We start from the raw sequence: 23,879 nt of genomic DNA, 5'->3' as shown, positions 1-23,879 counted from the left end.
TTCAGTGCCTTTCGTTCGATGCTAGCGCAGTTATGTAAGATTATCTAAACAGGAGTCCCGTTCAAATTAATATAATTCGCAGAAAAATGAATGTAGTATTCCAGCTTTCCTAACCCAGACGCTTTAAAAGTTTTTGGCATGCTATCAAAAAATAAAGGCCATGGGGTAATATGTTTAGCAACTGTGGGGTTTTCTGCATATTTTTTTTAAAAAATTAAACCCAACTTCCGAGGTGATCAAAATTTTCATTTTGCGTCAGATCTCCACAAGCCGAGAATAGATGCAAGTATGCATATAAAAACATTTTAAAAATATGATATTCGGACTTGGAAGCGGGCAAGATTTTCCAATTCAATATTTTACAAAAATTGCCTAGTGGGAGGAAAGATTTTCCATTGCAGTCTTATCAACAACTCATTTATTTTTTAAAAAAAATCAGCGATATACTTTATTTCATAATTGGTTGCGGGAAAGTAGCTAATAAAGTTTTAAGAAAAAAATTAAAATATGCGAATTACAAAATAGCATCAAGCAGGCAGTTACACTATACATAAGCATAAATTGCCATGCTCACGTTTGGTTGTTTTTCATCAAATGACCAGCGCTAGCTTAACGAGGATTAATTTTTTTCCTAACAAGCTTTAGCTACTAAGATCTTAGTTTTTCCATCACGTAAATAAAACCTGATGGTATGATTTATAAAAAAGATCTGGAGAAAGAGTTAGTCTCTGCTCCTCAATGCTTCCGCCGAGTTAAAACTTCGCGCCTCCCAATCGCAAAATCTGCAGAACAGCACAAACTACGTCCCGGGTCTATTTGCTGCTTGAAATATTAATTGCAGGGCAGCTTGCAAAGAACACCATCCCCTCTCTCCATTAGAAACACACCTCTTTGTACACGGAGTAAGAATTACGTTAGAAAGTGGATAGACTCCCGTTGTAGGAAAGAAATACTTGAGTACGGTAAAATCCTTTACTTTCATTTCCGTCCAAAGAGGGAACTCTATCGATACAAGAAAAAGTAACCGTTGGAGAGCCTAGGTTTTTTGTGCTTCCTACAGTAGCGCTGCGGTTGGTGAGCTTTGTATATCCCTTTCCTTTTCAATCTGCTGTTTGTGTAGTTCGTACCGTTTGTATGCATGGCCAACCGGTAGCGTTTCCGTGATGGCTCTGGGGCTACAAAGCCGTACAGATGAGAGGGAAGGGGGAAAAAAAGAAACGTTGTATCCCTCCTTTGAAAGGACGTCTGTTTTCTAATAATTGTTCCATTTTTGAGCGTGTAAGAACAAAACAATCCTCCTACACGGATGTTGTTGGCACGTGGTGAGGAGAACCGACGGCTTTGTTAGGCATGGAAAGCTAGAATAGTTTGCATTAATTTAGGTTATTGAAGGAAAATCTCACTCTTCCAAAAGTAGGATTTAGTTACCTGATCTAATTTTATTTTGTATTTGCATAGAGTTTTTATATAGGGTTTATATTTATATAAGGGGGGGAACAAAATATTTATTTGCACTGTGAAGTCGCTCATGCTTTGGAGTATTCACCAGTCTTATGTGAGTAGGTGAATCCGTTTCAAGAATAAAAAAAGACTTTGATTTCTTTTGATTTCTCCTTGGAACATATTTTCTCAGATTGCCCACATTTGTGATTGTGATTGTTTGCATACTAAATTGGTAACAATTTGGAGTATTTATATAGAGTGTTGCACAAATTATTACATTTAGATTTGGAAAGAGTTTGATCTAATCTAATGATAACATACTTTATGTTCTTCCTAGCTTGGCAATGAGTAAACGTCAAACGTCAAAGTGCAGCAATATGGGAAAATCCAAAAATCATCAAAGAAATGTGAAAAAAGAACTTGTACTTTACAAAGGTAATGGAGCTACACAAAGATTTTGCTCAAGAAACAGAAAAATGAAAAGTCTAATACTGTATTTTTCCAAAGTCTCAATATCTTTTTTATAATGTGGTAACCAGAACTGGATGCAGTATTCCAGGTACGGTCTTAATAAATACATCCAGTTTTGGCCACCACGTTACAAAAAAGATGTTAAGATCTTGGAAAAAGTGCAAAGAAGAGCAATTAAGATGATTAGGGGCCTGGAGACAAAAACATATGACGAAAGTTGCAGATTGGGTATAACTAGTCTAGAGAAAAGAAGGACTAGGGATGACATAGCAGTATTCCCGTATTTAAGGGGCTGCCACAAAGAAGAGAGGGTCAATTTATTTTCCAAAGCACCAGAAGGCAAGACAAGAAACAGTGGATGGAAACTAATCAAGGAGAGAAGCAACCTGGAATTAAGGAGAAACTTCCTAAAAGTGAGGGCAATTAACCAGTGGAACAGCTTGCCTTCAGAGGCTGTAGGTGCTTCACCACTGGAGGTTTTTAAGAAGAGACTGGACAGCCACCTATCTGAAATGGTATAGGGCAGACATGTCAAACACAAGGCCTGGTGGGCCGGATGCGGCCCGTGAAGTGGTTTCATGTGGCCCACAAAGCCATCCTGGAAACAGTGAGGGAACGGCCCCCACTGCCTTGGCCCTGGCCCAGGCCGGCCAGGAGCCAATGTACAATTTTGTGGTGGCCATCTATGTTGAAACGCATTCAGTCTTAGCTCCACAAGGCCATCTGGAAACCGCGAGGAACCAGCCCCTGCGGCGTCAGCCCCGCCCTCTGGGTGCATGCTGGGGAGGTGTCACCCTTTGTGAGGAATGAAGAAATGGGGCATGCCTTGGTGCTTGCCCCGGTTCCAACCCCTTTTGCCAGAGACTCTCAGATCTGTCCCACTCCTGCCCAGGCCCCCCACAGGCCCCCTTGACGCGAACGATGTAGGGCTGGCCATGCCCACCCAGTAGGCCACACCTACTCCATCTACGCCCACCCAGTAGGCTGCACCCACTCTAGCCACACCCACCCGCCTCCCCCCCAGGGCAACTGCAATGCTGATGCGGCCCTCAATGAAATTGAGTTTGACACCCCTGGTATAGGGTCTCCTGCTTGAGCAGAACTGCTTGAGTTGGACTAGAAGACCTCTGAGGTCCTTTCCAGCTCTATTCTGATTGATTATATCGAATATAATTTAAATATAATTTATATTATCTTGGAGTGATCACTTAATCTTTTATTTGATTATACGTTCTAAGAAATTGCAGAAAAATTCAATTACAGATTGATTTCCCCCTCAACGTAGCCCTAAGAAATGCTAACTTAAAAAGGTTAATTTCTCTTTACTACAGAAGCGCCAAGTTCCCAGTCTGTATTTCACACATTCAGTGATGCGGATGAAATCAGAGACTTCCAGAAGAGACTGCTGTCTTGGTACAATAAATGTAAACGAGATTTGCCTTGGAGGCAACTGGTATGGAAAAATAAGGAGTGGTTCAGAAATATTTTGTTTTCTTTGAAATGAGGAGATAATTATTGTGTTGGGTTTTCATCCTTGCTGTTCCTCTCTCGCAGGCTGCAACTGAAACTGATGATGACCGACGAGCATATGCTGGTGAGAGCAATAATTCAACTGTTTCAGGGGGTCTATATTAAATGCCCCCAAATTCTCATCAACAAAGCAAGTGATTTGATTGGAGTTTGGCTTGGGTAATATATTTGATTATATATTATTTTTATTAATATATATGTTAAGGGGCATACCTCTTTTATCATGCTTCCTTGATCTAGATATCTTTAATGAGCAGTCTCTGATGCTGCTGTTTCCCCTTTGTGCTTGCAGTGTGGGTATCGGAGATCATGCTCCAGCAAACCCAAGTGGCTTCAGTGATTAATTACTACAATCGTTGGATGCAGGTGATGCTGAGCTCCTTTCTTTGTGGCTTCTGGCTTCTGAATTATTTGTGCATCTGTTCTGCTTTTGCAGAGCCAGTAAATAAACACCTGTTTTTCTTTGTGATGTAGAAATGGCCAACTTTGCAGGATTTAGCTGGAGCTTCATTAGAGGTAGAAAGATTTTAAATACGTTTATGAATATGCACACATTTGTTAACTGTAAAGGGAAAAAGACATTTATATGTATGACCTTATCCTTCTCGGGTTAATTCGGTTTTTTTTTCTCATTTCTATTTGAGAATAGGAAGTGAATGAACTATGGGCAGGCCTTGGCTACTATTCTCGAGGTAAAAGACTCCAGGAAGGTGCACATAAGGTAATGTAGACAGAATTAATGAGTTACTAGATGACTGGGTTGTGGTGCTTAACTTTGGCAAGAAAATGGTACTATTTACTTGGCTTATAGTCAGTTCACAAATTGAGACTCTGGGTGGTTAATATAGGATTAAATCTGAGAACAAGCCAACAAAAAAGCAAAAAAACAACCAACCAACAACCCTAGACTGCACTGGAATTGGGTAGCCAATATATTTAAATAAACAAATAAGCACATCCAAGGCCAAACATTAGTCATTTTCACACGCCAATTATTATAAACGGGCTCATCCAACACATTGCCCTAGGCCAGGTCTTCAAGGCCCTACATAATGCCAACATGGTTGGGAACTTCTTAAAAAACTATTAGCCTTCAACAGCATATCTGAACTTAGAGATGTGTTTTTAATAAAAACATCCTTGTGTTGAGAAATACTGTGGAATACAGTGCAGCCTTGTTAAGAGTACAGTAGACCTTCAGCTTGTTTGTTTCCCTTTGTTTTGAATTGCTTTCTTCACTGGTTTTTTACAGGTAATGTCACAACTGTCAGGTCATATGCCAAGAACAGCAGAAGAGCTGCAAAAGCAGCTGCCAGGAGTAGGGAAGTACACTGCAGGAGCTATTGCCTCCATAGCATTTGGCCAGGTAACAAGGCCATCATTCTGGGTGTTTAACTTTGCTTTAGGGTGCATATGGAAGATAGCATGGGCATCTATGTTTTGTAAAAATGGTCACTCCCAGCTCTCCAAACATCTCCTATCTAATTGCCCTTTTGCAGCTTTAGGCTTCTATTTTGATCCTGTTTATGTGTTTAGAGACCCAAAAAAAGGCATCTCCCCTTGCTGGAAGGGCCCATTGAAAAGATGAAATGTTTTCCAGTAGGATGGAGTAGAACCAGTAAAATGGAAGCTATTCTTCGTGCTTTTATTTTTTAGAAAGGATGGCTCTATTTATGTAAGTTTTATGGTATACATTAGTAATTAGTAATATCTGTGACATCCAATAATTGAGATTCTTTTAACCAATCACAAAATTACTACAAAATTAAAATAATGCAAACAATAAAATAAGTAGCACAGGAAAGGTCTATCATATATTAGAATAGAATGGAATGGAATGGAATGGAATGGAATGGAATGGAATAGAATAGAATAGAATAGAATAGAATAGAATAGAATAGAGCAAAGCAGAGCAGAGCAGAGCAGAGCAGAGCAGAATAGACTTTGGAGGTCATCTAGTCCAACCCCCTGCTCAGGCAGGAAACCCTTTACCATTTCAGACAAATGGCTGTCCAGTCTCTTCTTAAAAACTTCCAGTGTTGGAGCATTCACAATTTCTGGAGGCAAGTTGTTCCACTGATTAATTGTTCTAACTGTCAGAAAATTGCTTCTTAGTTCTAGGTTGCGTCTCTCCTTGATTTGTTTCTATCCATTGTTTCTTGTCCTACCCTCAGGTGCTTTGGAGAATAGCTTGACTCCCTCTTCTTTGTGGCAACCCCTGAGATATTGGAACACTGTTATAACACCCCACGTGCATGCACAGACATAAATATAAATCTTTTTATTCTAGCTTAGCTCCTGATGTCTACATGAACTGTAAAATGCTTGGAAGGAAGAACAGTCAGTCTTAGCCTGGCGTTGAAAATATATCAGTTGCAAACAAGTGTGTTTCCCTGGGGATGAGTTTCCATAACCTGGAGGCCCAACTGAAAAGGCCCTCTCCCTTGTAACAATCTTCTTCCCTTCATGGAAGGTGGAACAGACATCTAGATATCTATGATGACAAAGCAAATCTGCACACAGCCTGTAGGGTACTGTGCTCATGAGTATGTTTAGAAGACTCATTGAAATCTCTCAAGCATAAAAGCTTGTTGGATGATTTTGAGCCAGATGTATCTCAGCCCATTCTGCCTCATTGTGGGGAATCATTGAAAGAAAGAATAGGAAGGAAGGGTGAAATACTAATTTATCAAATTGGGGAGAGGCATTTCTTTGATATATACTCTCAAATTGTATTCATATGGTTTTGTGTTTGTTTTCTAATTTTAACCCTGTACAGCAGCCCTGTAAGGAAGCTCAGTAATAATATCATCCCTCATTTTGTAAATAGAGGCCCCAAAACTGAATGAGTTTAGTTTATTTAGGACTATCAAGTAATTTCCTGAGAGGGGGAGGATTTTAACTGCTTTTTAGTTATTGCACTGTAGTGCCCTCAAATTCATAAAGTTGATTTAGACAGATTGCAGGTGCCTTTCATTATCATTCAGCGCCTGACTTTCTCTCTCATTTGTTCCTGAACACAAGTTTTCTCAAGTATATGAACCAGTAGGTTTTTGTTCAAAATACACAGGTGACAGGAGTGGTAGATGGGAACGTGACTCGAGTTTTGTGTCGCACAAGAGCCATTGGTGCTGACCCTGCCAATTCAGCTGTTGCAGACACACTCTGGTAAGGAAATACTGTCATTCCTACAAGGCACTAAGATTTATAAAGCAATAATTCATACAATAGAGAATGCAGTGCTTTGCATGTAAGCAGTCCCTTTGAAGTCAAGAGGGCTTAGAGGTCTCTGTCCAGCATACCTCACCAGATTCCTGTTGGATGAAATGAGAAATCCAATTGCAGCTGCCTTGAGTTTCTGCAGAAGAAGCAAGATATAAATCTCACAAGGATCATTTAGGATTGAATTAAACAATATGCTGAGAAATGAATAGAGGCTATAAAGAATGATGATAGCATATGTAAAAATAGTGCTTGCAGTGATAGCTGAATTTCCAGGACACTGCATGTTTTCAAAATTTGTCCACAACAATGAGATTTCAAAATCCTTATTTAAATAATGAAATGAAAGATCCTTAAAATGATGTGTTTATGCCATCAGATTCTATAAAGGAAGAGTATATATTTCTCATTCATTTCTATGTAACTTTTTAAACTTGGGCTCAATGCAGATATTTGTTGGCCAGATTTTCCTGTGGCTTACAATCAGATAATTGTTTCTAAACAAAATAAGCTTTTCTCTATTCTTTATTTAACAGAGGTGCTTATTTGCACATCCTTCCCCATAGCCATTGCCTTGGACTTGAAGTCGGAAGCATAATAAATCAAAATTTTTATATTCACAAGATACGTGGGGTTATAACTATCTCTAATATTTTAGACAAGTATTAGGACATTTAATATCTTAGTAATAAGTTTTGTCTGTCATGTCTTGTTAACATGTTAGACTTTTCCAGAATGGAATGAAAAGATAAGATACTTGCTGAACAATTAGCATTCATACAGGTAGTCTCAAATTTACAACTATAATTGGGACCTGAACTTGGGTCACTAAGTGATGCAGTTGTTAAGAGAATCGTGCCCAATTATACAAATTTTTTGCCATAGTTGTTAAGTGAATCATACAGTCACTAAATGAATCCAGCTTCCCCATTGGTTTTACTTGTTGGAAGTTGGCTGGAAAAGTCGCAAATGGCGGTCAGGTGACCACAGGATGGTGCAACCGTTGCAAATACATACTGGTTGCCAAGCACCCAAATCGCAATTGCAACTGTCGGGATGCTGCAAAGGTCACAAATATGACCAGTTGCAAGTCACTTTTTTCAGTGCCATTGCAACTTCAAATGGTTTTAAATGAATGGTTGTAAGATGAGGATAGCCTATATCAGATTTTTCTTACAACCCATCCTGCAGTTACCGTATTTTCCGGCGTATAAGACGGCTTTCTAAACATGCAAATCGTCTCTGAAGTCGGGGGTCGTCTTATATGCCGAGTCGTCTTATACGCCAGAAAATACGGTACTAAAATAAAAAAAATGTGAAGTTATATAAGATCGTATTAATATTTTAGGTCCAAAGTACTCTAAAATAGTAAACTAATGTCTGACTCTATTTCAGAGGAAGAATTTATAGAGGTTTTACAGGTAATGGTTAATGTTAATACAGATTGTCCTTGTCTTATGACCATAATTGAGCCCAAAATTTCTATTGTTTAGCCAAACAGTTGTTAAACGAATTTTGTCCCATTTTACAACCTTTCTTGCCACTTTTGTTAAGTGAATCACTGCAGTTGTTAAGCTGGAACACAGTTATTAAGTGAACCTGGTTTCCCCCTTAACTTTGCTTGTCAGAAGATCGCAAAAGGGGATCATAGGACCTGGGGACACTGCAACTGTCATAAATATGAGTCAGTTGCCAAGCCTCTGAATTTTGATCCCGTGACCACGGGGATGCTGCGATGGTTATAAGTGTGATAAATCATAAGTCACTTTTTTCAGTGTCGTAACTTTGAATGATCACTAAATGAACTGTGGAAATATCGAGGACTACCTGTACCTGCAAAGACTTAACAATGACAGTAATGAATAATGAAATAAGATGTCATTTCCTAGAAAGCAGATTACAATGTAGTATTTGGGCTGCATCATACATGCTCTAAATCAGGCATGTCAAACTCGCGATGTCATGTGATGTCACGCAACATATCGGGATGGTTTTGCCATTGCCGGCAATGGGGTAGGCGTGGCTTCCACATGACGCGTCTGGCCTACGGGCCGGCAGTTTGACACTCCTGCTCTAAATGATGGCATACATCATGGAGAAAGAAGATTTGGTGGTGTTTTTTGATTTAGGGAAAGTTGTGGGGAAATCTTGGTTGTAATGGGAAAAGTCAGGGCTTTGGTATACTTAAGATTCTGCATACATAACAAAATAAAGTATATAATGTTCTCAGCTTTAAGAAGAAAAAACTACACATAATTTTTAATGTGGTACTTGTTACTACATTTTTTATTGGTTTAGTAGTTTCTAGTTCATGAAAAAAACATGAATTTAATTGTGTATCGGCCATTCCATAGAGTGCAGGGTTGTCTCATGTTATGCCAAATTGTATGCAATGCACTTTGTGGAATAGCAGGAGACTCATTTGAATAAGTGAATCATATCTTTTTCTAACTTGAATTCCTCCCCTACAGTATAGCATTAATGAATAACGGCTATTGTTCTTAGGGTGTTAGCCAACACTCTGGTTGACCAGACCCATCCTGGTGACTTTAATCAAGCAATGATGGAATTGGGTGCAACAGTGTGTACTCCCAAGACCCCATTATGCACGGAATGTCCAGTGAAACAGCACTGCAGAGGTCTCCATAAAGTAAGGACAACCTGTTTGTTTGAATGTTCTACCCAGATATGCAAAAATGATATGAGGGAGGCTTTGTTCTTTTGTGGGATGTGGTGCACTGACTTTGTATCTTAAACTAAAATACCATATGGACATACATGTATGGAATATGTGAAGATTCCAGGAAGATAATAAATAGGATCACAAATGAATCTTGAGGTTGAGAGGGACTACAGCCTTCCTCTGTAGACTGGGAATTTGGGAAGTTGTAGTCTTAATATACTTGAACAGCATCATATTGCTTTAATATGATTAAAGTTGTAACCTAATGCATATATATTCAGAAATAAGTCATTCTTCAAGATCTTAGATTTACTTTTGAATGCATTTGGATAGGCTTGCATTGTTAGCCTAATGTTGACCCAGTGAGGCTTTGTTATATTTGTTCTTATCAGAATGAAAATTATTTTTCACAATCTCTTCCACATACTAATTTTACTACAACTCTTTTTTTTTAAGTGCTGACTACCTTCTCCAATCAGAGAATACTCTAGTTCAGTGGTGGCGAACCTATGGCACGGGTGCCAGAGGTGGCACTCAGAGCCCTCTCTGTGGGCACGCGCACCGTCGCCCCAGTCCTAGGCCTTCAGCTGGGTTTTATAAAACCTTTTCACTTTAGGCCTCCGCCGCCGTGTACAAAAAAAAAGGTTCACTCAATCAGCCAATTTCAACTTCTAGCGGGAAAAAAAGATCTTGCAAAGTTGGAATTGATTGATTGAACTTTTTAGTTCCACCCAGTCTGCTGTTACCACCGCAGCCACGCCCACCCAATGGCCCACACCCACCCAATGGCCCACACCCACCCGGCACCTGACGATGCATAAGTGGGTTTTGGGTTGCAGTTTGGGCACTCGGTCTCTAAAAGGTTCACCATCACTGCTCTAGTTGAATGGAAGTCAACTCCCAGAATTCTTAGTAATAGCCATCATCATTTTAGCCATTGTCTATCCACTGCAGGATGAAGGCCTCTTCTGCATGTTTCCAACCAATACAGTCCTGAGCTTTCTTTTGCCAATTGGGCCCGCAATACTTGTTGATGTTGTCGATCCATCTTGTTTTAGGTCTCTTTTGTGGATGCTTTTTATCAAGTGGGATCCATTCCATTATCAAGTTGGTCCACTTGCCATCAGTTCTTCTTGCTATGTGACCAGCCCATTTCCATTTCAATTCTTTTACTCTCTTCATGATGTCATATACTTTCATTTGTTCTGTAATCCATGTGCAGGTCTTTCTATCTTGTCTTGTTTCTTTCCATGGCTTTTTGCACCATCATAACTTTTGTATCAATTGTGAGATTAGTGTCCATGTTTCACCTGAGAAGTTCTAAAAATTGAAGTTTGCGCCTTATTTACTACAAAAATTTGTACAAGAGAGGCTGCTGCATAACAAACCTTGCAGTCCAATTTTTCACCTGGCTTAATCTTTAGTTGGAATCATGATTAATTGAACCCTTAAATAGGCAGGTCTTGGTATCCTTCCAGACAGGTCTCTCCCTGTTGTCATCTGCACCCTTTTCCTACACTTTTATCAGTACAAAAAGCCTTTATCTTTTGTAGGTGGAAAAGGATCGGTTAAATTCCACCAAGAGACTGTTCGGAAAACCTGCTTCTAAAAGTCTCCCTGTGCTAGATATGGAGGAATGTGGTAAGTGCTAATAAGAATTTATATTACCAGGATAGTTGTTTACACTGAGAATGAGAATTTAAGGTTTTATAAAAGTGAGGAAGACTCTCACAACTTCATTCCCAACTAACCTCTTTCCACAGACATTGCTTCGTTTTCCTGATGGTTGCATAAAAAGGAGGGGCAGAATTTTGGTCATACTCTCAAATCAGCTGGTTTAATCCCTCAAAATAAATTGTATTTTTGTCTTCATTGTTAAGGCTTTGGCAATGTCCTTGTGGGAAAAAGTGGATTGAATGTGGGGTATGCTTCTAAAGAGCCTACTTGTTTGGAAATTTTGCATCTTTAAATTGAGGTCGTCTTTGATCTGAAGGTCATGGCAAATGGATAAAAAAATAACATCCTTGTGTAATGTTTATTTTATACTTGTTAATATTGCTATTTGAAATGTATTCTGTTATGTTTATTGATTTAGGCTTTCAAGGCTTCCTTGGGAAGGAAGAATTGGAGGTGGGTTGAGCTTTGTCACCATGGGACAGGCAGGTTCAGAAGAACTGTGGTTCTTCTTGTCCAGCCAAGCCTTCCTGTCCTAGATGGACATGAAAATAGATTATAATGAAGCACTGCTCCTACTACCCTCAGCATTTCAGAGTTTGCCTGATCGCCTGCTGCTTCCTTCTCATTATCAGCTGCTGTCTCAGGAAGCTGTTCCCTCTGCCTGCCTCCTTCAGTACCATGGGAGCCCAGCCTTGGTGTCACTAATTTCCCAAGAAAAGCTACCAAGAAGCAGCCCAGAATAGAACACACAGCCACATGCGTGCTAGAGAGGAGATGCAGTGATGGGAATCCAGAGTACTTTCTTGTGAGGAGGCCCACCTCAGGTAACTCAGCTGAGGAAGAAACCAAAGAAGGCTAAGAAGCATTGTCAGCTAATGTTAGCTCTAGTTCTCTAGCAGTTACAGAAATCGGGATCTTGCTCATGAAGTCTCTTTTTGTCTATTTTTTTTTAAAAAAAGAAGAAATTACCAGGAAGGTTTTTTTTTTCTCTGATGGTGTTTAGGGGCTTTTCGTAGGATAAGAAGCCAATTTTATCTTGATAATTTTGAATAAGAAACTACAAATATGTGAGCATCTGTAGTTCTGAACCAAGAGCTGATTTATTTGTGTGTCTAATCCAGAGTACTACCCAGTGGTCTGGGCCCAAGCATCTTTTGATTAATGTCATGTTTTTCCATTCTCATTAAGAAGACATTTGAATAACAAAATGTATTGAATTCCTCGACCTATGTGAGGGAAAGACTGCCTTTAACAGAATACTCATTCCTTACATAGTTACTGTAGAGATGATGTTTTAGCTGAAAGTGTGCAGCATTTCAGTAGCTTTTTTCCTTTGAAGCAGAAAGTTCAAGTTCACACATGTAACCATGGTGTTATATTAAATTGCACTGATTAGACATTTTCTTGTAGGACTGCTAGCTGGATTGTGGGAGTTTCCTAGCATCCTCCTTGAACAAGGGCAGGAAAAGCAACAGAAAGTGATTCTGGCAGATCACCTTCTAGCCTCCCTTGGCAATGACTTGGCACCGAGGCAACTACAGTATGTTGGAGAGGTAAATTGGATCCCAGAAAGGAATTGGTAATGCTCTTATAATCAGCCAGTGTTAGCTGATTGTTTTCCAACAAGTTTCTCCCATATTTTCGCTGTGTCTTCGATCTTCAGCCCAGTTCATTTTGGGGTAGCATTAGCATTAGAATTTCTATTGCTATTTACAATTATAGTAAAGTTTTAGAGTAGAGTAGTTGCATGGACCCAAGATGAATGTATTACACTTGGGAAATGGTTGTTTGATATTGAAATTAGCCAAGGTTGCAAACATAGCTACAGAGCAATGACATTAGTTCCCCCAGAAATGTGGGCATCAAAATTTATCAGTTTATTATTGTCTTATTAAGACTTTTCAAACTTGCAAGTTTGCAAAAATATTGATCTTAATTTCAATTTTAGCCATTATCCAAATTGTTATAACAATGCAGCAGAATATTTTTTTTCCATATCTTTGCTCCTAAATCCAGCTATCATATCCCTGCATCACCTTGTCTTAAAGCAGGGAAGAGTAAAAAAGAACTCCAAGGATCCCTCTCCTTGGGGCATTTAGTTTCTGTCTCTGCCATTCAGTGTCTTCCTTCTGCCCATGATAATACTGAGTTAACAGGATCCATCCACCCACCCATATATCCATCTTTCCCTCCCCAGGTTCTCCATATCTTCTCCCACATCCGCCAAACATATGTGATCTATTTTTTGAATGTGGACAAAGATGAAGAAAATTGGCATAGGAATGTGGAACTGCCAGCATTCCGATGGGTGACCAAAACAGAATTGCAGTTATCAGCCATCTCCACAGCTATGAAAAAGGTACTGAAAATCTGAGATTTAAACACTTTTGCAGTGGATTCTTTGCAAATCTCTAAAAAGTAGTATGCGAGGAAACAATATGTAGGTAAATGTGTTCTATTTGTATTTTGCCTTTCCTGTACGAATGCGTAACAACTTATGTAGCAATCAGTTATCCATTTTCTTCTCTCCCAACCTCCTCCCTTGAGATACCGATTGGCCCAGAAACACCCAGTGAGATTTATGGCAGAGGGTAGACTTAACAATTGCAATTGTTTCATTTCACATGAATGCAATTTGCTTCATTGTTCAGACAATGTGCTTCCAAGGAATGTTGATAGAAGACTTCAGTGCACAGAAACAGAAGCCATCCTGTCTCCCCATGTCTCTGTGGAATTAGAACCAAATCTGTGCAGACTCTCAGCCTGTCAGTGTAACAACTTGGGGCTGCATAGATGTCTCTTACGTTCTGCAATAGAGTTGATAAATTCATGTGTAGCTATGTCAAGATTTCTAATCATTGATACATTTGCAAATATTTAACTGATTTCTCAATCTATTCCTGCACAATATATGAGCATCTACAAAATGGAAACAGATGTACAGGGTTCCTGAGAACAGAACTTGCTTAGTCCCATGCCCTTTTTTAGTCTTGCTATATATATATAGGCTGAGCATTGGCACATACTATCCACATTAAAAATGGTCCTGCAGTTATTTGAGTATAGTTTCTATGTTCTTTTTTAGGTCTTCAGAGTTTATGAAAAATGGAGCTGTAGAATCAACGATGCCCAAGTGAGTTTATCTTTTTATAGAACCAAGCAGCTTTTGCTCATGCCTTGTTTAGCTGCCTATTCTTAGTCTCTTGCCCCTTTTTAAAGTAAGTCCCCAAATTGGTCAGTGATTGACTTGTGCTTGGCCAAGGTACTTATCACAGTAGTGCTTTCACCAGGGGTCCCTAACCCCTGGCCATGGCCCATTCAGAACCAGGCAGTGTCAGCAGTGGGTGCGCTCATAGCTGCACTCACGCGAGGTGGCGGATGCTGGCACTCACAGCCCTCACACAAATGAATCTGTGCATGTGTGAAGGCACTCGCAGCCTTCACACAAAACCATCCCCTCTCCCCCCCTTCGGCTGCCACCCCGGAAAAATTGGGGAACACTGGCTTACAGGATAAGGTGGGAGAGGATGAAATAGGTGACTGTTTGCAGGGTCTTTTCTGTTAAATCTCTACCTTTGTATCATTGTACAGGCTGTGAAGAAGAAGAAACGGGACTCTCTCAGGACCAGCCAATTAAAGCCTAAAGAACAGACTAGTTCTTCCAAGAAGCTGCTTTCTTTGCATTCGTTTCTTAGAGCTGATCTCAATAGCTCAGTATAGAAAAAACATGAAAAGTGGACATCTTTGCACTCCCAATATTCTTGTACAGTACTTTGAAATCTGGGTCAATCATCTTTTGAAGGGCCTGGGAATAGGGTCCTCTAGCCATGAAGTGAGATGTGTCTGCCCAGTATGTGAGATACTGAAACAGTGCTGTGAAACATATCCTGTTGTCATTTGATTTCCTACTCATTTGCTAAATGATTAAATAAGCACTGCTCTTAGCACTGCATGCCCAACCCCAATCTGAGTTGCAGCTATAGATATGCCAAAGAAAGAGACCAACTACCATTTTTTTTTTGTAATATGGCACATTGAAAGAAATATGGCAAAAGCAGGATAAAGTTTTTTTTTTTTATTAGAGCCAGATTCTTTTGGGAACAAGTAACTGAATAATTGCAGTTTGCCTACATTCTACAATTGTACTGCGTGCCATTTTTCTGTATGATCAATTATTTTAATGCTTGAAATGTCTTGTTTTATAACTGTGGTTTCTCTAATAAAACTTTTAATGATTGTTTATTAAAAAAAAACTTAGTGAGCTTCCATTTTTAGCTGTTTCCCCAAAACGTACTAAATTTATGAGAGTGAAGTGTTGAAAAGTGAATTTATCCCCCTGATTCTTAAATCAAGATATAGTGTATAGAGTTAATAAGCCTTTCTGTATTTTAAGGTGATTTGTTTCACTTCTTCTAGCAAGGAGAAACATAACTGTGCTATTCAAGAACATCCAACAGATAGAACTATATTTGGACAAGAAATAGATTATGGTAGATATTTGTGAGCAGGAAAACATACAGGGAGAGCAGTTACCACTTCACCACCACTTTTCTAGCTGTAGCATTCAGTAACAGCAAGTGGACGTGACAGACGCTTCATTAATAGATGTAACCACTAAATTAATTAAACCATGGATACTTTTCAGTAACAGCTAAAGAAATGAACTGAGAAAATCTCTTCATATTCAATGGATTCTCAAGTAAGGGCTCTTCTACCAAACTACTGAGCCAACTTTGGACGTATATTAATTAGCAATATGTTTTGAGAATCGCAATATTTATACACAGTTCTTTATATTAGATAATGAGTAAGTCGGGTTCTTTTCACTTTTTAGGAGTGTAAATAGTACAGTAGCTACTTTCCATCAGTATAGATGCTTGGATCCATGCTAAAGATTCCCTGTGGTTTCCATGTTCTGGTATTTAAAAAGATGTCCTGATTCATGAGACAGTGGCTAACAGATACTCTTGCCTCCTGTTTGTCCAGTTAACACTACAGTTGGTGGATGCAAGTAAGTAAGAACAGGGAGAACTGATTTTCTTCCAGTAGTAGAGAATATGTAGTCCAAAGTTTGCTCTTGATGGCTTCAGAACTTGGTTGTTTTCACTGAGACTTTTTGTTACCTAACTTGGTAATTTTCTTCACTAAGAGTAATGTAGCTAAGCAATAGGGATCTTGTACCTTTTCAGATTTGAACTCCTTGGTCCCAAAGACTGGGGTAGGAGGTTTCTGTAGATAGCAGTCACTTATTCTAATACAGAGAGCATTTCTCTCTTCCTAGGAAAAATATAACAGCCATTCCTTCAGGCCTTTGTGTTTTGTTAGGGAAAAATCAATTACCAGTTCAGTAGTTCAGCTAGCAAGGCAAAAACCTACATGCTTTCAGATGTGGTTATTGTCACAACTTTGCTACAGTAAGGTTTCAGTTCTCATCAAATAATGCATCAGATGGCCTCCAGCTCACTTGGATACTTTTTAATGCAAGCCAGCACTGATTGCAAAATCAATTTTGAAAGTACACCTTTAAACCAAATCAGTCCATATGCTTTGTTCTAACATGGGCATTAATCCTGTGTTAACAAATCTGAGGCAGCACTATATTGTTTAGCTATAATTTATTTATCAAATTTGTTTGGGGCCCATCTCACAGTTCAAGGCGCCTCTGAGCAGAACAAAATAAACATTTTGTCACGCTTCGTTCTCAAGTAGAGTGGGTCCTTGCTGCCGATCCATATAATCCTGTACAGACTTCCAAAGCGCACGGACATTTCTCTCGCCGAAACCTGCAGCTCCATGGCGTTCAATGAGCTCTATGAAAAAGGTCTCTTCTGTAAAAAGAGGTTTAGTGAAGATCTGCATCAGATATTGCTTCTCAAGCATGCTAGGGCTATCATCCTGTCCTTCGTTGTCTATTACCGCATCAAGAAGGATGCCGTAGTCTTTCAGGAGCTGAAGATCTTGCCCAACTTGCTGTATCTCCTTCTCTTTGCTTTTCTCATTGTAATATGATACTGGTGGTTTAAAAAAGCTTACTCCTGACTTTGCCATGGCTGCAGCAGTACTTACAATGTCTGTGGTATGAAGGGCCACATGCTGGATGCCAGCGCCTTCATGCTGCTGAAGGAAAGTGTCCACCTGGCCCATCCTTTGCGTTGGCAGCGACTCAGCCAGAACAAATTTACAATCATGCTCAAAGAGTGACAGTCGATCATCACTGTATTGCATGGCGGTAAGAAGAAGGCCCATGTCTTCCCCCTGAATTCGAAAGCCTTCTACAGCGTCATCTTGCTGGTGGATGAAGAAGCGCTGGAAACCAAAACAGTTTTTGTACCAGTCCAGCACAGCCTGTGAGCTACCTTGCAGACAGGCATAGGTGATGTGGTCAAAATGCACGGTCTCCTTCTCCTTCTGGCATTTCTTGGGGGCAACCTCAACTTCATAGAAACCAGGCAAGAATGGCCCACCATACTGGGATCGGTCAAGAAGAGTATGGCTTACGTTGCCCACAATGGATCTCACTACAGAGTAAGTAACAGAGCCATTTTCATCTGCTTCAGTGGAGGGAGGAATAAGGATCTTGCAGCCTTTCTCTTGTAGATTTCGGGAGATGCCAGGGACATCGTCTACCTCAAAGCAAATATTGGACGCTGTACTGACTCTGTACTGCAGGTTCACATCATACAGGATTCCTTTATGCTTACAGCAGTCTGAAGGTAAATCTGAAGACAAAAAGTTTTTCCCAGTCAGCTCCTGCTCTTCATTGACAACAAAAACAGCATCTCCTCTTCGGAAAGCCTGCTGCCTCCTCCTCTCTGCTTCCCGTATAGCAAACAGTTCAAAGCCAAACCTTTGTACCAGGTGACTGGCCAGCTGTTGACCCTGAAGAACATGGAATCCAATGTAACACAACCGCTTCAGAACAGCAGACATTGTGAAACTTGTGGTTGGTTAGTTGCAACACATCCTTTTGCTATTAAATCTACAAAACAAGAAGAAAACATCCAGATCAATATCTTAAGATGGGGGGGGGAGGTAGGAGTGGCAGACCATTCCTGAATGGAAACTGGGTCCTATTCTATTGCGCCAATGAAAGGTTCTCAGATTTCATAGGAAGAGACCGTTTGGTGTAGTGGTTAAGGCATCAGGCTAGAAACCAAGAGACAAGAGTTCTAATCCCACCTTAGGCACAAAGCTAGCTGATTGACCTTGGCCCAATCCTTCTGTCTCAGTCCTAGAAGCAGACAATGGCAAACTTTCCAATTAACCTTGCCAAGAAAACTACAAGAACTTGTCCAGGCATTCTGTCCTGCCAAAACCAGCAATTCAGTTTCCATTCTTTAGGATGCAGCCACATTCTGTTTTCAAGCACAATAAAGAAAACATATATCTTAAATTCACTTTGTTCACTTTGTAGTCCTGTCTCAGAATATTCCCACTCAGAAAAGGAGAGGAAAAGGGCATTAGAGATAATAGAACGCAGAATTGGTGAAACATAGAAACAGCAAAACTATAACAGCAGCTATGAACAAAGTTACTTGGCTCCTACAGAGTGGATATTTACACCACTCGGGCCCACCCCAAGCAGCCAAAGAAATTCAAAAGCACAGAGCTACACACACATTGCCATCACATCTACCCTGGGCAGTTATTAAACAAGAGCGCTTCCGAGCATATGCACAGAAGCCTTTCAACAAAGCCACCTGCCACTTTTTCAGTGCAGTGATATGGTACATTTTTATATATGACAATATGAAAAACATTAATATGATTGTAGAGTTTATCGTCTTTAAAAGTACACTTTGTCACGGATCCCATCTAGAAGGAACATAACACTAAAGAGAAGAACCAAGCATGGATGCCTGCTTTACAAGAAAGAGGGACTTTGAACAATGGGAAAGCGAAGGTTTTTATACAAGTTGGAGGCTACAAGACAGGAAATCCTACGAGCCTGATTGGTCCTTATCAGCGTAACTGGGATTAATTTTATTATTAGGCAAAGGAAGATGGAATAGTGAGGTCATCAGCTGATAAAGGATGAAAAGTTGCAGTTTTGCAATTTTGTTGCTAAGGTTGCCTTTAGACTGTGCTGCGAGCTGGTGAGGAGGCTTCTATGGAATTAGGCCATTGATGAACTGGGTTTGGCCCTGCTCTCTTCTAAAACACAGGGAGGAAAAGGGCGTAACCTCCATTTTATTTGTTAGGTTCATTTCATATCTCCACTACTATTTTTAGCCATCCTACAATCTTACTTCACATTTGTATATAAGTGAAGATATTTATCTCTGTTGAAACCATTTTATTCATCACAACTGAGGGTTTTCGTAAGAAGCCTTTGCACCGCTCCAGAATCAGTTAGAGCTACATGATCTCGTGCTATGTATCTTAAAGCAAATATTGGACTTTCTACTATAGATTCACATCCTACAGCAGGGGTCTTCAAACCTGGCCCTTTTATAACTTGTGGACTTCAACTCCCAGAATTCCTTAGCCAGGCACGCTGGCTGAGGAATTCCGGGAGTTGAAGTCCACAAGTCAGAAAGAGGCCAAGTTTGAAGACCGCTGTCCTATAGGATCCCTTTACGCAGTCCAGAGTTATGTGATCTCATACCACCATGTTCTGTGGCTGAGCCAACTGATTTCTTGTTCAGATTCATATATCTGAAATTGCACTGAAGATAATTTTTTTGACTGAAATGTTGAACCTGTAGTGCTTGAGGGCCAGATGGTTGGTTTGGAACAGGGGTCTTCAAACTTGGCCCTTTTATGACTTGTGGACTTAAACTCCACAGAATTCCTGTGGAATTCTGGGAGTTGAAGTCCACAAGTCATAAAAGGGCCAAGTTTGAAGACCCCTAGTTTGGAAGTTTCTCACATCATGTTACCTCCTGACCATCTTAGACTCATCGAGACACTGGTCTTCCATGGCTACCTTCTTGGTTTTGCAGCTTCCTCTCCTACAGTTACATTTTCTTCAGATACAAAAACCAAAAATGTAGACTTTAGTGTGGGCTTTTGGTAATTGTTCCAAAAGAGTTAACACAGTCAACTTCAAGCAGCTCTCCCCAAGAAGTGGGCAGTGATGAGTGACTCTGTCCTGCCACAGTGGAGTAAAATTGCCATTTTAAATATTACTTTTATTTGATCATATTACTCGATGTTGGTTTCCTTTCTTTCTTTCCTGTGGGTCGCGACCCCATTTGGGGTCGAATGACCATTTCACGGGGGTCGCCAAACAACGCAGTCCGCCATTTTTTCCCCCTTTTCCTTAGCTGTGCTACTCCCTTTTGAAAGCCAATAGAATAGACTATCTTGAATAGAGTCTAATTCTATTGGCTTTCAAAAGCCAATAGGAATTGTCCAGGCTGTCTCTGCCCTGCTGAGCCCGCCAAAAGCCCCAGTCTGCAAATGGTGCTGCAAGTTGTCTGCAGCGAAGGCGAGCTGTCTGGAAGCTTCCACCCCTCCCTGCTGAGCAACTACTAAAAATGTAAGTAAAAGAGGGCCGGGGTGGGAGGTGGGAGCCAGCAGGCACAGGAAAGGTTGCTGGCACACGTGGGGCCCAGCAGGTGCCTTACCTCCCTTGGGCTGGGCCAGCTGGTGGCCCAGCCAGTGGTCGCCCTGCGCCATCGCTGCCCCTAGCCAGCTACGCCTCGGCTGGCGCAGGGGGCGGCACCATGCATGTGCGGCGCTCCCAGGCAGGGAAAGTCCTCGACTTACGACCAGTTGGGTAGTCCTCAACTTACAACCGGTTGGGTAGTCCTTGACTTATGACCGCTTGGGTAGTCCTCGACTTACGATCGGTTGGGGTCGCGGCATTAAAAAGGTTGAGAACCACTGCTTTAGAGTTACCATTTCTTTGACTGTTTAAGGAAAACAGGTTCTGGGCTTACTCACATAAGAAATACATACAAACTGCTCCTTTAAAAAGAAGAATTTTCTTCGACAAGCATGTTGTCTTTTAAGTTGCTTAGAATAATCCGTAGAAGAGATGAAAGATGAAACGTTGCATTTTAAAATACTTCCAATACCTGCTCCTTTATCTTTAAAAATAAAACCACGTTTTCTCAAGAGAACAAGTTGCAAAAAGGAGAGAGGATCTTTTTCCCCCCCTGCAATAAATCTAAGAGGCACGTTTTATCCACACCATCCCACTCCCAACTCCTCATTCTCACTTGAAAAAACATGGGTTGCTTTTTTTTTTTTTTTACTCATAATCTTTTACTCGGCAGCGTGAATATTTCCTCTTTTTCCCCTGCCGCGTGCTGATTCCATCTGCTGCTGCCCGGCAGATTTCATGCATCTACTCCCTCGCCTCTCACCTGATTTGAACTCCTTATTTCTCCCGCCGTATTATTATTCTCTCTCCTTCCAGCCGGGAATGAATGCATAACGGTGGTGGTGGGGCAGAACACAGCAAAACACCAACTTTCTCACGACCTTGACGTTAAAGTAGCAGCTCCACAGCACGGACGGAAGCGGAAGATGTTCGAGTATGAGATTGCGCCTAAAGGCAGTTGCACCGCATTTTACAGGATTTGGATAATCCAGAGCTAGGACGAGCTTTACCACTAAGCTCCCCCCCCCGCCCCTTCTTTTCAGTTGGAAAACAGAAAGAATGAGGCGCTGTGTGAGGCAAGGCATGCGGCTGTCTCTCTGGGAAGAGACTGGCTTGTATTTTTTTAAATTTGAAAGTTAATTTTAAAAGACAGGTGTCCGTATTCCTTCTGGGTTTAGACCTCGGACGAGGAATGTAATGATGAACGTCCGAGGACTGTAAAAAAAAAAAAAAAACCCCACAGTTACTAGATGGCAGCAAAGAGAGATTTTGGTACTCTGCTACCATCTGGTGGTCATTCTCATGATCTGCAGCTGAATCCGAACACAGGTTAGTCCTGGATTTACCATGTCATTTAGCAGCTGTTACGAGTTACAGCAGCATTGGAAAAAATGACATATGACCAGTCCTCACACAATCGTCACATTCCCCACAGTCATGTGATCAAAATTAGAGCGCTTGGCAACCAGTATATATTTAGACCAGGGGTCTGCAACCTTGCCAATTAAGATTTGTGGACTTCAGCTCCCAGAATTCCTCAGCCAGCATTGCTGGTTGAGGAATTCTGGGAGCTGACGTCCACAAGTCTTAAAGTTGTCAAGGTTGCAGACCCCTGATTTAGACGATTGCAGTGTTCCAGCACCATATATTGTCATTCGTGACTTTCTCAGCTTCTGACAAGCAGTCAATGGGGGAAATCTGAATTCACTTAATAATCCCATGACTCACTTAATAACTGCAGTGATTCACTTACCAACCATAGAAAAAAGTCATACATATGGGCATGATTCACTTAATTGCCTTGCTTAGCAACGGAGATTCTGGTTCCAATTATGGTTATAAATTGAGAGCTACCAGTATTTTAATCTCAGAATGTTCTACTGGTAAACTTGCTATATAGCAAGGCAGAAGGGTGGGGGGAATGAAAGTCATGTATCTGATTGTATTTCTGAAAGCTACAGATGAAGGGAAGATCAGAAATGCTCATTGTGCACACATCCTAGTCCTGAACTATTATATTTTAAAGTATAGGTAGAAGTTATTTTCAGGGATAAGAAAAATCACTGAATGTGTTTTAGGACATCAGCACTATTACTTCACAAATAAGTCTTTGAGCCTGTTGTTGCTTTAAGAGCAGATGCCACTGCTTTCTTTCATAAGTCTCTGGATTATGAGACTTGGTGGTAACACAGTTCTGACCCCCTAATCTCCTTTAAGCATTTATTTTTAAAGGCACTTTGGATCTGTTGTTGCTTGATACAATTCACTCATTATTGCTTTTGACTCTGACTACAGCAAATACTTTCTAGATCAGTGGTTCTCAACCTTTTTAATGCCGCACCCCCCCAACTGGTCGTAAGTCGAGGACTACTCAACCGGTCGTAAGTCGAGGACTACTCAACTGGTGCAGCACCGTTTGCAGAATGGGACTTTTGGCGGGCTCAGCAGGGCAGAGACAGCCTGGACAATTCCTATTGGCTTTTGAAAGCCAATAGAATTAGACTCTATTCAAGAGAGTCTATTCTATTGGCTTTCAAAAGCCAATAGAATAAAAGGGAGTAGCACAGCTAAGGAAAAGGGGGGAAAAATGGCGGACTGCATTGTTTGGCGACCCCCGTGAAATGGTCGTTCGATCCCAAATGGGGTCCCGACCCACAGGTTGAGAACCACTGTTCTAGATGATGGGATGCAGGCAATGAGTATTTAGTCTGCAGATGAGAGACCCTACCATACACTGAATTGAGTGAGCACACTTGGGGGGGAAACTGAGCTGTGACTTGCGTTGTTCTCAAAGTTGAATTTTCAATACTCAGAGTCAATGGGGAAGCCCTAAGGAAGTTGCAAATGGCAATCATGGGACCACAGGACGCTGCAACTGATGGCAACTGAGACTGCCAAAACTGCCGTCGTAAGTTGACATAGTCCAATGACATTGCTCCTTAAACTGTGTAATTTAGTGATGAACTTCCTGATCCCAATTACTGGGGTGAGGGCTGCCTGTATTTAAAAGCCACAGTTGACTGAAGCCATGGTGGGTTGCAGAAGTTAGTATCTAGGAGCCCCAATAAAATGACCGTTAAAACAAATACTTCCTCAGTGGCTATATTCACATGATAATATTCCTGTAGCATCGTAAATTGGTGCTTCAACTAGGTTAAAATAATTCAGAATGACATATTTTGGGATCTGAACAAGTTTCAGACCTATATTAAAGTTCTATACATGGAGCAGGTGAATGGTTTTGTCTGTGCAAGTAGCCAAGCTTGTGGTGAACCATGTCATGCAAACCACAACCAATAT

At 40.7% G+C, this 23,879-nt stretch overlaps 2 protein-coding genes across 9 annotated transcripts; one reads left to right on the top strand and one right to left on the bottom strand.

Moving 5' to 3' along the window:
• The first annotated feature begins 32 nt into the window (after positions 1-32).
• MUTYH (mutY DNA glycosylase) lies at positions 33-16,645 on the top strand. 8 transcript variants are annotated; one of them, XM_039349600.1, is made up of 16 exons: positions 33-286; positions 1,781-1,878; positions 3,246-3,367; positions 3,469-3,508; positions 3,737-3,810; positions 3,919-3,960; positions 4,094-4,165; positions 4,697-4,810; positions 6,515-6,612; positions 9,172-9,316; positions 10,903-10,990; positions 11,659-11,850; positions 12,437-12,579; positions 13,224-13,385; positions 14,112-14,159; positions 14,618-16,645. In XM_039349600.1, the coding sequence occupies exons 2-16, from the start codon at positions 1,788-1,790 to the stop codon at positions 14,744-14,746; spliced, it is 1,560 nt and encodes a 519-aa protein (XP_039205534.1). In that variant the 5' UTR covers positions 33-286; positions 1,781-1,787; the 3' UTR covers positions 14,747-16,645. The 8 variants fall into 8 exon arrangements, with proteins under 8 accessions (XP_039205534.1, XP_039205533.1, XP_039205531.1 ...); XM_039349599.1 differs by having other exon boundaries at positions 33-957; XM_039349597.1 differs by lacking the exon at positions 33-286 and adding an exon at positions 941-1,074.
• Positions 16,487-21,995, bottom strand: HPDL (4-hydroxyphenylpyruvate dioxygenase like). The gene is made up of 2 exons (XM_039349604.1): positions 21,343-21,995; positions 16,487-18,005 (listed from the first exon to the last, which is right to left on the bottom strand). Exon 2 carries the CDS (start codon positions 17,954-17,956, stop codon positions 16,715-16,717), a length of 1,242 nt encoding a protein of 413 aa, XP_039205538.1. The 5' UTR covers positions 17,957-18,005; positions 21,343-21,995; the 3' UTR covers positions 16,487-16,714.
• Between the last annotated feature and the right edge of the window lie 1,884 nt (positions 21,996-23,879).

Source organism: Crotalus tigris, unplaced genomic scaffold (genome assembly GCF_016545835.1).
Source record: "Crotalus tigris isolate CLP2741 ecotype Arizona unplaced genomic scaffold, ASM1654583v1 scf7180000018299.754606, whole genome shotgun sequence".
In the NCBI taxonomy this organism is placed as follows: Eukaryota; Metazoa; Chordata; class Lepidosauria; order Squamata; family Viperidae; genus Crotalus; species Crotalus tigris.
This window is presented reverse-complemented; position numbering and strand designations above follow the sequence as displayed.

Bases quoted from the DNA above. Each gene is read 5' to 3' on its own strand.
- MUTYH (XM_039349594.1), top strand. From the start codon at position 1,192: ATGAGAGGGAAGGGGGAAAAAAAGAAACGTTGTATCCCTCCTTTGAAA. The intron at 3,961-4,093 runs GTAGAAAGATTT...ATTTGAGAATAG, and splicing joins TAGCTGGAGCTTCATTAGAG to GAAGTGAATGAACTATGGGC. The intron at 10,991-11,658 runs GTAAGTGCTAAT...TCTCATTATCAG, and splicing joins GCTAGATATGGAGGAATGTG to CTGCTGTCTCAGGAAGCTGT.
- HPDL (XM_039349604.1), bottom strand. From the start codon at position 17,956: ATGTCTGCTGTTCTGAAGCGGTTGTGTTACATTGGATTCCATGTTCTT.